Below are 13,458 nucleotides of genomic sequence, written 5' to 3' on the forward strand. Positions count from 1 at the left end.
GGTTTATGTCAAGGCTCAAGGTTGACTCAATTTTCCATTCTTCCGAGGTCGGTAAAATGAGGACCCAGATTGGAGGCAATATTTTGACTCTGCTTGGAGAGGGCTGTAAAACACTGTGTATAGACTTCTAAGTACTATCTATCTGTCTATCTATCTATCTATCTATCTATCTATCTATCTATCTATCTATCTATCTATCTATCTATCTATCTATCTATCTATTGGATTTCTATGCCGCCCCTCTCCGCAGACTCGGGGCGGCTAACAACAGTAACAAAACAGCATATAACAATAATCCAATACTAAAATCAGTTAAAAACCCATTATTATAAAAACCAATCATACATACAGACATACCATGCATAAAATTGTAAAGGCCTAGGGGGAAAGTGTATCTCAGTTCCCCCATGCCTGGCTTACGAAAGGCAGCTTACGAAAGGCAAGGAGTGTGGGGGCAATTCTAATCTCTGGGGGGAGTTGGTTCCAGAGGGCCGGGGCCGCCACAGAGAAGGCTCTTCCCCTGGGCCCCGCCAAGCAACATTGTTTGGTTGAAGGGACCCGGAGAAGACCCACTGGTCACTGGGATTCGTGCGGTAGAAGGCGGTCCCTGAGATAATCTGGTCCTGTGCCATGAAGGGCTTTATAGGTCATAACCAACACTTTGAATTGTGACCGGAAACTGATCGGCAACCAATGCAGACAGCGGAGTGTTGGAGTAACATGGGCATACTTGGGAAAGCCCATGATTGCTCTCGCAGCTGCATTCTGCATGATCTGAAGTTTCCGAACACTTTTCAAAGGTAGCCCCATGTAGAGAGCGTTACAGTAGTCGAGCCTCGAGGTGATGAGGGCATGAGTGACTGTGAGCAGTGACTCCCGGTCCAAATAGGGTCAGAACTGGTGCACCAGGCGAACCTGGGCGAACGCCCCCCTCACCACAGGTGAAAGGTGTTTCTCTAATGTGAGCCGTGGATCGAGGAGGACGCCCAAGTTGCGAACCCTCTCTGTGGGGGTCAATGATTCTCCCCCCAGGGTGATGGATGGACAGATGGAATTGTCCTTGGGAGGCAAGACCCACAGCCACTCCATCTTGCCTGGGTTGAGTTTGATTGCTATTTAGGATAACCGATTTGAGTAAGGAGTTATTTGATCCGGATTTACGATACATTATTATTTTGTGGGATTATTCACATATCCATTGAAAGGCAATGGTGTAAATTATCAGTGAAGGGGGCATTTCTTATCTTGGCAAACTTACAAGACAATGGCTTTGAAGTGGATTGATTAGAATTTTTCTGCAGAAATCTGAAGCTTCTTGAGATTTACTGTGATGGGGAAACAAAAAAATAATAGTAAAAAAAATGCCTTTGAAGAGATCTGAATAATTAAATTATATCTGCAGGCACAATCCTGGGTAGAGGGTGACGGCTGACAAAAACACAAGTAAGATAGAAGTAAGAAAAGATCTGTTTACATTTTGTTCAGAAGAACAGTTGATAGAATTGGATGAAATCTGCAGCAACAGTTTCTGCTTCTGAGATAATGGGTTTATTTATTTCTATAGCTGGGGCTAAGGTGAAAAAAACAACATTACAATGGCACATGTCAGAGATAGGATGCAATCCGTTACAAGAAATCTTTGAAAAATGGAAGCAGAAAAGGGTTTTGATGCTTCTTCTGCCTCTTTCTCCTTCTTGAGTTTTGAGATAATTAGTTTGATAATAATAATAATAATAATAATAATAATAATAATAATAATAATAATATTTATTATCTATCTATCTATCTATCTATCATCCTATCTATCTATCATCTATCTATCTATCTATCTATCTATCTATCTATCTATCTATCTATCTATCTATCTATTAGATTTGTATGCTGCCGCTCTCCGTAGCCTCGGAGCAACCTGGGACAAGACAAGTGCGATGGCCATGGCAATTTCCCTCTCTTTGCCTCCATTTCCAAGAGTCTGAAAATAGCTGTTGCTGGAGGTTTTGCCTTCTGGCAAATGTTGGTGACTTTTCTCCTTATAACCAGCTGGGGGAAGCTTGTGAGGTCCTGCTGTTGTGGGGTTGTTACCAGCACTACTCCCTGATGAGTTACTCTCCACAGTCATCCTTGAAAGCTCTGAGCTCTCTTGATGTTACTGCCGTACAAATACAAAATGATTGAAAAGAGATTCCCTCCCCAAAAGAAAAAACTGCTAAAACACAATGACACAATGAAGTGGGATGAATTCCCAGGAGGATTCCAGAGGAGTAAGAAGAAATTTAGTCTAGATACCTGGCGTGAGAATAAGACTGAAGACTGTGCTTCCCTAAGAATTCTCAGATAGTAGAGTGATTTACTATGGCAAGACTCCGTCTATAGACATGGAACAATAAAGAAACCTGCTTGAAAAAAAATCACTATGTGTATTTCTTGAGTTTTGTGGCCTGACAAACACAGAGAAGCATAAATTGATAAAGTCATTATTTGCTTGGAATCTAAAGCTCTTGGTTCTAACTCCTCTTTTCCTGCTACTTGGCTTTTTTAATACACAATCCTACTGTCAGTATCTTACTTAGACTCTGCCTTGCCAAAATAATTCATCAGACCTCGTGAGAATACACAACAATTTGGACAAAGCCCCTCTTCGGAGAGGGGCGGCATACAAATCCAAGTAATAAATAAATAAATAAATAAACTTTATAAATATCTCAATTTCTTTGAAATGGTCCAATGTAGTTCAGGATCCAAGTCATTGTTCAACCATTATGTTTATCTAATTATTTGCTGAAATATCCCCTCTGTAGCAACTCTAGACAAAAATGTCAATACCCTGTTTTCCCCAAAATAAGACATCCCCTAATAATAAGCCCAATTGGCATGGCAATAAGGCCAAGGGCTTATTTCAAGGTTCCGAAAAATATAAGACAGGGTCTAATCAGGGAACACAGCAGATGATGTTGTGGGGAGAGCTGACATGAACGATCTAACTCTGTGCCTTCAGTGAAACAAACAGCTCTTGCTGCAGGATGTAAAGTGTAAATTTGTGGCTGCTAGGTGGATGGACAACCATAATTTTATTTGAATTATTTGTATTTATTAGCTTTATATGGCTGCCCTGCTATCCAATGAAACACTGGGCTGGGGAAAAACACACACAACCAAACCAAAACAAAGTTTTCAGAATTAAACATTTCAAAACAGATACAGTGTTCCCTCGATTTTTGCAGGTTCGAACTTCGCGAAAAGTCTATACCACGGTTTTTCAAAAATAATTAATTTAAAAAATACTTCGCTGTTTTTTCCCCTATACCACGGTTTTTCCCGCGCAATGACATCATATGTCATCGCTAAACTTTTGTCCACCTTTAATAAATATTTTTTTAATAAACTTTAATAAATAAATATGGTGAGTAATAATCTAAATGGTTGCTAAGGGAATTGGAAATTGTAATTTAGGGGCTTAAAGTGTTAATGGAAGACATGTGATACTGTCCATAGCAAAAAATAGTGTATTTACATCCGCATCTCTACTTCGCAGAAATTTGACTTTCGCGGGTGGTCTCGAAACGCATCCCCCGCGAAAGTCAAGGGAACACTCTACATTCTAATCAAACCACGTACTAACATCTTGGCTCCCAAACCTAGAGGAAGAGACATTTCTTCACAGCCTTCTGAAAGTAAGATTGGGTTATCTTGGAGATGGAGTGGGAGATTGCTCCAGAGGGCAAATACCAAGACAGAGAAAACATATTTCTTAAAAATCTACCAGGTAACACTGCTCATCCACACAACTAGGTCTGCTAGATTATAATCATAGAGTGATCATATCATCGTCAATTAGTAGCTGTTTAATAGCTATACACCAGGGGTGTCATACTCACATCATCATGATGGCATCACATGATGTATCATGACTTTCCCCCCTTGGCTACATCGATCATGGACGTGGTTAGCATGTGACCCATCCAGCCTGTAGACTGGGAATTTGACAGCCCTTCTATACACTTATATTGAATTGTGGTACTTCCATCTCTGATCACTAGTACTAAATTATAAGAGAAATTCTATCCTTTAATAATTGCTATGCTACAATTACAAATTTACTGCTCAAAAAAATAAATAAAGGGAACACTCAAATAATACATCCTAGATATGAGTGAATGAAATATTCTAATTGAATACTTTGTTCTGTACAAAGTTGAATGTGCACAACAGCATGTGAAATTGATTGTCAATCAGTGTTGCTTCCTAAGTGGGCAGTTTGATTTCACAGAAGTTTGATTTACTTGGAGTTATATTGTATTGTTTAAGTGTTCCATTTATTTTTTTGAGCAGTGTATTATCACTTGAAGCATTTAATGGCTAACCACAAAGAGTAGAAGAAATCTGAGTCTTTAGTTATGATTGAATTACTCCTCTTAGGAGATTCAATCATATAGTTCACAATCTATTGGAAGTTATATTCAGCAATATCTGGAAAGAACAGTTACTCCCTCTTAAGCAGGAAATTGTTTTTAATATATATATCTGAAAGCCCCAACCATGATAACGTAGTTCACAATGAAAGCCCTCAGCTACCAGGGCTTGCCCAATAAAAGCCTTTGTTTCTTGTGGATTTTAGTGTGATAAAAAGCATGAGCAACAGAATATAACTCCAAGTAAATCAAACTTGTGTGAAATCAAACTGCCCACTTAGGAAGCAACACTGATTGACAATCAATTTCACATGCTGTTGTGCACATTCAACTTTGTATAGAACAAAGTATTCAATGAGAATATTTCTCATTCTCATATTTACTTTGCCACTCTTATCACCACTGCTTAGCTTTGAACATTTATCTTTTTAAAAGTAGCTTTGAACATACTTTTAAAAAGATAAATTTGAGATACCTTGTATGACATATTTTGTATCATAATTGCACTTTTTGACAGTACAACGTCATCTATGCTAGCTGTACGCTATGTTAAAAATACAATACATCATTACCATTTGTCAAAGTACCTATAATAATAAGTCCCATAGATTCTTGCCTTTTCTGTGTATTTATATCTTCTCTGAAGAACCAGGAATGATAGGGAACAGATGAAGGGCTAGCAGGCTGGCCTCTTACTAAATACCAAATGAAGATTGACATACCATTCCTGTCCTAAGTGAGAAGCTTGGCGGTACAGCTATCATTTTTGACATGGTCCAAAGGAAAGGAATCATACTGCAGCTATTCACACCCCAACAAACTTCTCTGCTACACTGTTTCCCCGAAAATAAGACGTACCCTGAAAGTAAGGCATGTCAGAGGTTTTGCAGAATTTGCTAATATAAGGCACCCCCCGAAAATAAGGCGTAGTCAAGTTTACATACGGTACGGTGGAAAAACATACGGTACCATTCAAAGCTGTTCATAGTGGTACCGTAATAATGTGGTGTCCCCTGCTGGCCCCTTCCATCGCTTTGTATCGTCCAGTACAGCAGACACAATCTGCTGCTGTCTCACCGCCATTACAGTCTCCACTACAGTGCGTAGACTGTAGTTCCTCTGTTGGCCGGAAGCTGCAATAGTGGGAGTATACTATGTTGTACCATATAAGTGCCGTCGTTTGTATGTGTGGGTGCCATATTGAGAGGTACCGTACCATAATCAGTTTACCATATGGTACACCTTCTTTGGTGGTGTCAGCTTTTCTGCCTGTGAATTTGTCTTATTTGACAAATATAAGGCACCCCCCGAAAATAAGGCGTAGTCAAGTTTACATACGGTACGGTGGAAAAAACATACGGTACCATTCAAAGCTGTTAATAACGGTACCGTAATAATGTGGCGTCCCCTGCTGTCCCCTTCCATCGCTTTGTACCGTCCAGTACCGCAGACACAGTCTGCTGCTGTCTCACCGCCATTACAGTCTCCACTACAGGGCGTAGACTGTAGTTCCTCTGGAGGCCGGAAGCTGCAATAGCGGGAGTATACTGTTGTACCCTATAAGTGCCGTCGTTTGTGTGTGTGGGTGCCATACTGACAGGTACCGTACCGTAATCAGTGTACCGTACGGTACACTTTCTTTGGGGGTGTCAGCTTTTCTGCCTGTGAATTTGTCTTATTTGAGAAATATAAGGCACCCCCCGAAAATAAGATGTAGCACAACTTTTGGAGCAAAAATTAATATAAGACAGTGTCTTATTTTCGGGGAAACACGGTAACTATAATATTGACACAGAGGGAAAGCTGCACACCATAAATGACAGTGCATAGAAGCTTGAGTCACCAGTGAAGCAACAGAAAAGAAAGATAAATCATTTTGATTACCTTAGATACCCTGTTGGCAACTTCTCTGCCCACGGTCAGTCCCTGAACGAAGGTCCTTGCTGCGATGAAAGCTCTGGTCACCTGAACCTTGAGTTTCCTGGGTACATCTCCAAAAGGCTTAAGCTGGTCTGTGTATTTGCTCACGCATTCTAAATAGTCCTCAGAGAAATGATAGTGGGGGTTTATGAGCTGGAACATCCGCTCCAATAGACGGGCCCAGAAGTCATTCAACATCTCCTCCAAGTTCACATTGCCTCCTGTGTAATATCGTTTCAGTTCTATAAAGAGGTCCTGGAATACTTCTGAATTCTGCATGTACAGCATGCCATATGTCCGTACAAACATATCGTTTAAGGATCTTTCTGCGTTCTCCAGGAGCTCCCGGAAAAATTCTGCACAAAGAAAGAGGGAAATAAAGCATATGGATGAGGAAATAATGCAACAACAGCAACGAGAGTAGGAAGAACAGAAAAAATGCAATCTAAATGGTCAGAGGGAAATTCAATTTAACCTTGATTGTCAATGTACAACATGTATACAATGAGATTGGCTGAGCCTCCCTTAGTGCATAGGAATAACTCACAGTGAAAGAAAGAAAAAACTTCAAAACCAATGGATTATGCTAAGAACACACAATCCTCTATATCAGTGTTTCTCAACCTTGGCCGCTGGAAGATGTGTGGACTTCAACTCCCAGAATTCCCCAGCCAGCTCTGCTGGCTGGGGAATTCTGGGAGTTGAAGTCCATACATCTTCCAGCGGCCAAGGTTGAGAAACACTGCTCTATAGAATAGAATAGAATAGAATAGAATAGAATAGAATAGAATTTTATTGGCCAAGTGTGATTGGACACACAAGGAATTTGTCTTGGTGCATATGCTCTCAGCGTACATAAAATAAAATATACATTTGTCAATAATCATGTGGTATGACATTAATGATTGTCATAGGGGTCAAATAAGCAATGAAGAAGCAATATTAATAAAAATCTTAGGATATAAGCAACAAGTTATAGTCATACAGTCAACATGTTATATACAGTGTTATCTCTACCTAAGAATGCCTCTACTTATGAACTATTCTAGATAAGAACTGGATGTTCAAGACCTTTTTGCCTCTTCTCAAGAACCATTTTCCACTTACAAACCCGAGCCTCCGAAACTGTAACCGGAAAAGGCAGAGAGAAGTCTCCGTGCGGCCTCTTTAGGAATCTCCTGAGAGGAAATAGGGCCAGAAAAGGTGAGGAAAAGCCTCTGTGGGGCCTCTCTAGGAACCTCCTGGGAGGAAACAGGGCCAGAAAAGGTGAGGAGAAGCCTCTGTGGGGCCTCTCTAGGAACCTCCTGGGAGGAAACAGGCCTGGAAAATGTGGGGAGGGACCTCTGTGGGGCCTCTCTAGTAATCTCCTGGGAGAAAACAGGGGCTCCACCCTCTCTGTGATTTTCCCAATCGCACACATTATTTGCTTTTACATTGATTCCTATGGGGAAAAAATTGCTTCTTCTTACAAACTTTTCTACTTAAGAACCTGGTCACGGAACGAATTAAGTTTGTAAGTAGAGGTACTACTGTACATATACTGTATGTGCATAACATAACGTTATAATATCTTGCACCAATATAAATATGTTGCACTGGCCCTACAAGTCTATCATTTGCATACTTATGAGGTTATGTTGCATACAGCCCACGGATAAAATCTGTTCTTCAGCCTGTTTGTATGCTTCTATATCTCCTACCCCTAATGGTAGGAGTCTAGGAGAGTAAAGTAATGCTAACCAGGGCTTAGGTAATTACTCCCTGGAGATTTTCTCACTTTTCTACAGTAGGGAAAGGAGAATGTGCGAAGATTTTTCAACTTAACTTAGAACAAAAGGAGAATATAGGGAGACACAAGTGAAATCTGTAATATGCATAAGTATACAGAAATTTTAAAATGGAGAAGCTTTTTTTAATCAAATAATATTAAAATCCAGACTATGGTACATTTAATCTAATAATTATTATGATAATAATAATAATAATAATAATATTTAGGTCAATTAAAGGAAGTAATGCTTCATATAAGACACAATTATACTACAAAACAGACTCTTAAGACTAGAATCTTAAGATGCACTAATGAGAATTAAGAATTCAATAAATTCAGGAAGAATGGCTATAAAACGCCTCCTATATCAAAAAATACTGTAGGTTTTAGCTGTTCTGTAATAAATGTATCCAAGCTTGACACAGCTCACATGATAAATGTTATTAATCAAACAAATCCACAATGCAAAGAGTAAAAGATTGCAAATATAAACAGAGTGCCATAAGGGACTTAACAAAAGCTAAAATAATTGCCTAACTGGATAAAATCATTGACCTTAAAAACCTAAACTGCTCTAAAGATTTTAATCCTTAAAGATCAAAGTAAAGGGAAAACTGAATTAAGCGGATTAGGCTTATGTTCTTCACATGAATACGAAAAACACTACAATCAACAATAAAAACAGTTATTGCATCACTTCTTGCTTTAATGGATTGCTATGATGGTATAATAAAATGAGGAACTAGATTGTTGGGAGCAATATGCTGACTCTGCAAACCAGCCCCAGATAGGGCTGTAAAATACTATGAAGAAATACAGTAGTACCTCGTGATATGAACCCCTCACCATACGAACATTCCGAGATACGAACCCAGGGTTCAGAAATTTTTTGCCTCTTCTTACGAACTTTTTCTGCCTTAGGAACCTGCCGCCTGAACGCCGAACCCGGAAGTTCGGCAAAAGTTTGGGTTCGGGTGGCCGCTGAGAAGCCCCGCTGCCCGGCTGTCGCCATTTGAAACGACTTCTCGGCGTCCTCCCGAACCCGAACACCAAACCCGAACTTTTGCTGAACTTCCGGATTCGGCGTTCGGGAGGCCGCCGAGAAGCCCCCCCGCCCGGCTGTCGCCTTTTGAAACAGCTAGGGGGCTTCTCGGCATTCTCCCGAACGCCAAACCGGGAAGTTCGGCAGAAGTTCGGGTTCGGCATTCGGGTTTGGGAGGACGCCGAGAAGCACCGCCGCCCGGCTGCCAGCTTTACAAAAGAGCCACGGAGCTGTCGGCCGGTCGGGAAGCTCAAACGGAGGTGGGGAATCCCAATAGGGAATTTCATGGGTGGAGCTTTGACATCATGGAGACATACTTCCTGGCCAGCTGAAACATTTTTAAAATCATGCATTCATTCTTAAGCTTTGGAACCACATTGCAATGAAACCATATTAACAAAAGGGCTGGTTGGCAGGTGCCATAACTGTCACAGGTCTCAGGTCTCTCATTGGCTGTCAATTGGCTTCCAGATGCAATTCAAAGTGTTGGTTATGACCTATAAAGCCCTACATGGCATCAGACCAGATTACTTATGGGACCGCCCTCTGCCGCTGGGCCTCATGAGCCCAAGTGACCAGTCAGGTCCCACAGAGTTGGCCTTCTCCAGGTCCTGTCAACTAGACAATGTCACTTGGCGGGGCCTAGGGGAAGAGCCTTTTCTGTGGCGGCTCTAGCCCTCTGGAATCAGCTCACCCCAGAGATTCGTTCTGCCCCCACCCTCCTTGCCTTCTGCAAGAGTCTGAAAACACACTTCTAATAATTTAATAATAATAATTTATTAGATTTGTATGCCGCACCTCTCCAGACACTATGCTGACAGGCCTGGGACATTAGTCATCAGCCCCCACTGAAGAATGGAAGCTATGCTTGGTTGGTAGAAGCGACTGGATCTTTAATCAAATTGGGGTTTTATTTTATATTGTTAGTTTTAGCTTAAAATTGAATTTACGATATTTTTATATTGTTTTTTTTATATGCTATAAGCCACCTCCGAGTCTCCGGAGAGGGGCGGCATACAAATATAATAAATAAATTAAATAAATTAAAATAGTAATAATAATAATAATAATAATAATAATAATAATAACAACAACAACAACAACAACAACAACAACAACAACATTGGAGCAGAGTACCTCCAGAACTGCCTGCTACCGCACGAATCCCAGCGACAAATAAGGTCCCACAGAGTTGGCCTTCTCCAGGTCCCGTCGACTAAACAATGTCGTTTGGTGGCCCCCAGGGGAAGAGCCTTCTCTGTGGTGGCCCCGGCCCTCTGGAACCAACTCCCCCCGGAGATTAGAACTGCCCCCACCCTCCCTGTCTTTCGTAAACTACTCAAGACTCACTTATACCGCCAGGCATGGGGGAGTTGAGACACCTTTCCCCCGGGCTTTTTTATACTTTGTTTTATGTTTGGTATGAATGTGCTGTTTGTTTGTTTTTAAATAATGATAGGGTTTTATATGTTTTTTTAATATTAGATTTGTTCCACTACTATATTGTTTTTATTACTGTTGTGAGCCGCCCCGAGTCTTCGGAGAGGAGTGGCATACAAATCTAATAAATAATAATAATAATAATAATAATAATAGTGATAATAATAACAACAACAACAACAACAACAACTGGAGCCCCAAATCAGTTTTCACCACCATCATCCCAAAACTTATTTTAAATATCTGCCTTTTGAACATCCGTTTCTGCAAATATCAACTACAGTATGTTCCCACAAGGTCAGAATAAAAAAAAATATATCATTCATAGAGTATATGAAAGATCCAGTAGTGCATGGCCACTGTGCAGATCTAAATCTGCAGAGAGAAGTGATTGTAAATCTGTTCCCCTTCTTATGCATTGGACTGGAACTCCTCTTCTGCCAGACAATTTGTTGGTTGGAGATTGCAAGAGTTGTATTCCTACATTATCAAAATGCTAGGGAAGACTAATTTAAGGATGATATTTGGGGCAGGGGAGAAATAATCCAGGATCCTTGAGAACATCTTTAAATTTGCCTTTTGTAAATATTTAAATAATTTGGAATTTTTAACTGGAGCCAGACACAAGAACCATGACATAAATAATCATAACTGAGTCAACTTAGGGACTTAAAAGTCCCACTTTCTTTTGTCTTATAATTATGGCTCCAGCACATTGTAGGAAGTACTCTGTAGCATTATTGACATACGTAGTGGATTACAATCTATGTTCTGTTTTATTCAAGACAGTAATCATTTAAGCGTTGGGCTGTTTAAAAGCTTTAGGAGCAGTTACATTTGTGTTCCTTTCATCTGAATTTATTACATTAAAAAAAAAACCCTCAGGAAGAAAGGAAATCCAGTTAGCAAGTCTGTACTCATCTGTTCCCAGCCATGTTCAATTCAGTGAAATGTTTAAGCAAAGATGGTAAGATTGCGATTGCTGTGAGTCAATTCTGGGGAATATAAAGACCCTACAAGAATGTTTCTCCTATAAATTCCTTCCTTCCTTCCTTCCTTCCTTCCTTCCTTCCTTCCTTCCTTCCTCTCTCCCTCCCTCCCTCCCTCCCTCATTTCCTGTATTTGATTGTGGATACATAGCTCTCCCTATATAGTACATATATTCACAAACAGCTATATATACCCACATACAGCTACTTACCTATACACAGTAATGGCCAGCTAAAATTTTTACTGCCACACTTTGGGTGTGGCGTATTTTGTGGGTGTGTCTTGATGGTCATGTGACTTGGCAGGAGTGGCTTGTCGGCCATGTGACCAGGTGGGAGTGGCTTGAACGATCATCATCGTTCGAGTGAACTGTTAAGTCCTCGACTTACAACCTCACCAGTGTTGCTCTCTGGGGTGACAATTTGCTTTGCGTTTCCCACGCTCTTCTTCCTGGGTTGCCCCCTGCCTCAGGCTGGGTAGGTAGGCAAATGGGTGCCGACCAGCTTTTGAGAAAACAGGGGGGAGGAAATGGCCCCCCCGCAACTCCTGCTAGTGCTGGTCTCCCTGCTGCTTTCCGAGGAGGCAGAGGAGGATGGGAGGCGGATAGTCAGCTGGAGCTGGGCACACAGCTTCATTTCTGCCGGTGGAACTGCGTTCCACCCCGTCCTGCCTGCTGCCCACCCCTGACTACACACATACATAAATGCTGACCTACTGTTTGTGCATAAACATGTATACATATGCTCACCTCTCTCTCTCATCTCTGAATAGCTTTCCTTTTCTGCAGCCACAAAAGGATAATGGAAAACAAGAAATACACTAGGATTGTATTTGTCAATACAAACAGTCCTTGTTTAACGACTAGCGCATTCAGTGAAATAAATCTTGAGAAAAATGGTATCTATTAATGCAATGTTAATTTGTAGCCCATCTTGCCTCAAATCCTATAAAATACTAAGTGCCATCTAATTGCAGACTTGTTTCTATATTAGTAAAAAAAAAAAAAAAGGAAGACGACGAAGAAAATCAACAGAATGTAGTAATTTTATTGTCCCCTACATGGCCATAAATGTTAAGTGCTGCTGTTTTTACCAAGCATATAATTAAGTGTGTGTTCCCATTAAGCAGTATAATATTAGGCTTCATTATGAAATTACACTGTTCAGTTAGTTTAGTATCTGGAATACAGTTGTCACTTTTAGTGATACAGGTATAATTTCATTAGGCACCTGTTACTTTCCTAGACAGCTAAATAGTACTTAATTCATATTTGCTTTTTAACTATCAAGTGAAGCTGCATTTTAATTAGTAGAAACCTTCCACCCCAGAGTTAAGCACGGTGATAATGTCCAATTAATTAACATGATGTTATGCTGAGACTTCTTCTAGATCAATAAAACAGAATAATGTACTATAAGGTCAGGGGTTATATTTCTGAATATTCATCTATTATATAAAAAAAGGGGGGGACCCCAAAACAAAAGCAGGGGCACACTGGAAGTGGAAAAAGGTAGATTTGTTTTACAAATATTAGGAGGAAAAAAAGTATGCTAAAGAACCTGCAATTGGAACAAAAGCATGTACATGTATCTTATTTAGCTAATTCTACCTCTAAGCCTTTGTTTACTTTAAACATGTGAAAGTAACACATCACACAACCCCCATCTTGTTTACACAGACCAGTGTATTTAAATAGAGAATGCAGATTAAATGCAAATATTTGCCGAACTTGATACATAAAAACAGTAACACTGTTCGTGAATACGCTGTTTGCAAATATGACTGAATCATTGAGTGCTAAGCATTTTTTAAAAAAAAATGTGAGCCGCCTTTCTATTTGAGAAATCCACCCGAAATGCCATATTTTTAGGGAAAATTCAAGGGAA

General features: G+C 40.3%; 1 protein-coding gene across 1 annotated transcript in view; it reads right to left on the reverse strand.

Annotated features, from left to right (window-relative positions):
* The window catches only part of GPC6 (glypican 6), a 992,840-nt gene that overhangs the window by 508,863 nt on the left and 470,519 nt on the right, over positions 1-13,458 (reverse strand). The window contains exon 3 of the mRNA XM_070751300.1: positions 6,294-6,685. Coding sequence (XP_070607401.1) covers positions 6,294-6,685 — 392 coding nt within the window. The remainder of the gene's footprint in view (positions 1-6,293; positions 6,686-13,458) is intronic.

This window comes from Erythrolamprus reginae, chromosome 4 (assembly GCF_031021105.1).
Source record: "Erythrolamprus reginae isolate rEryReg1 chromosome 4, rEryReg1.hap1, whole genome shotgun sequence".
Lineage (NCBI taxonomy): Eukaryota > Metazoa > Chordata > Lepidosauria > Squamata > Dipsadidae > Erythrolamprus > Erythrolamprus reginae.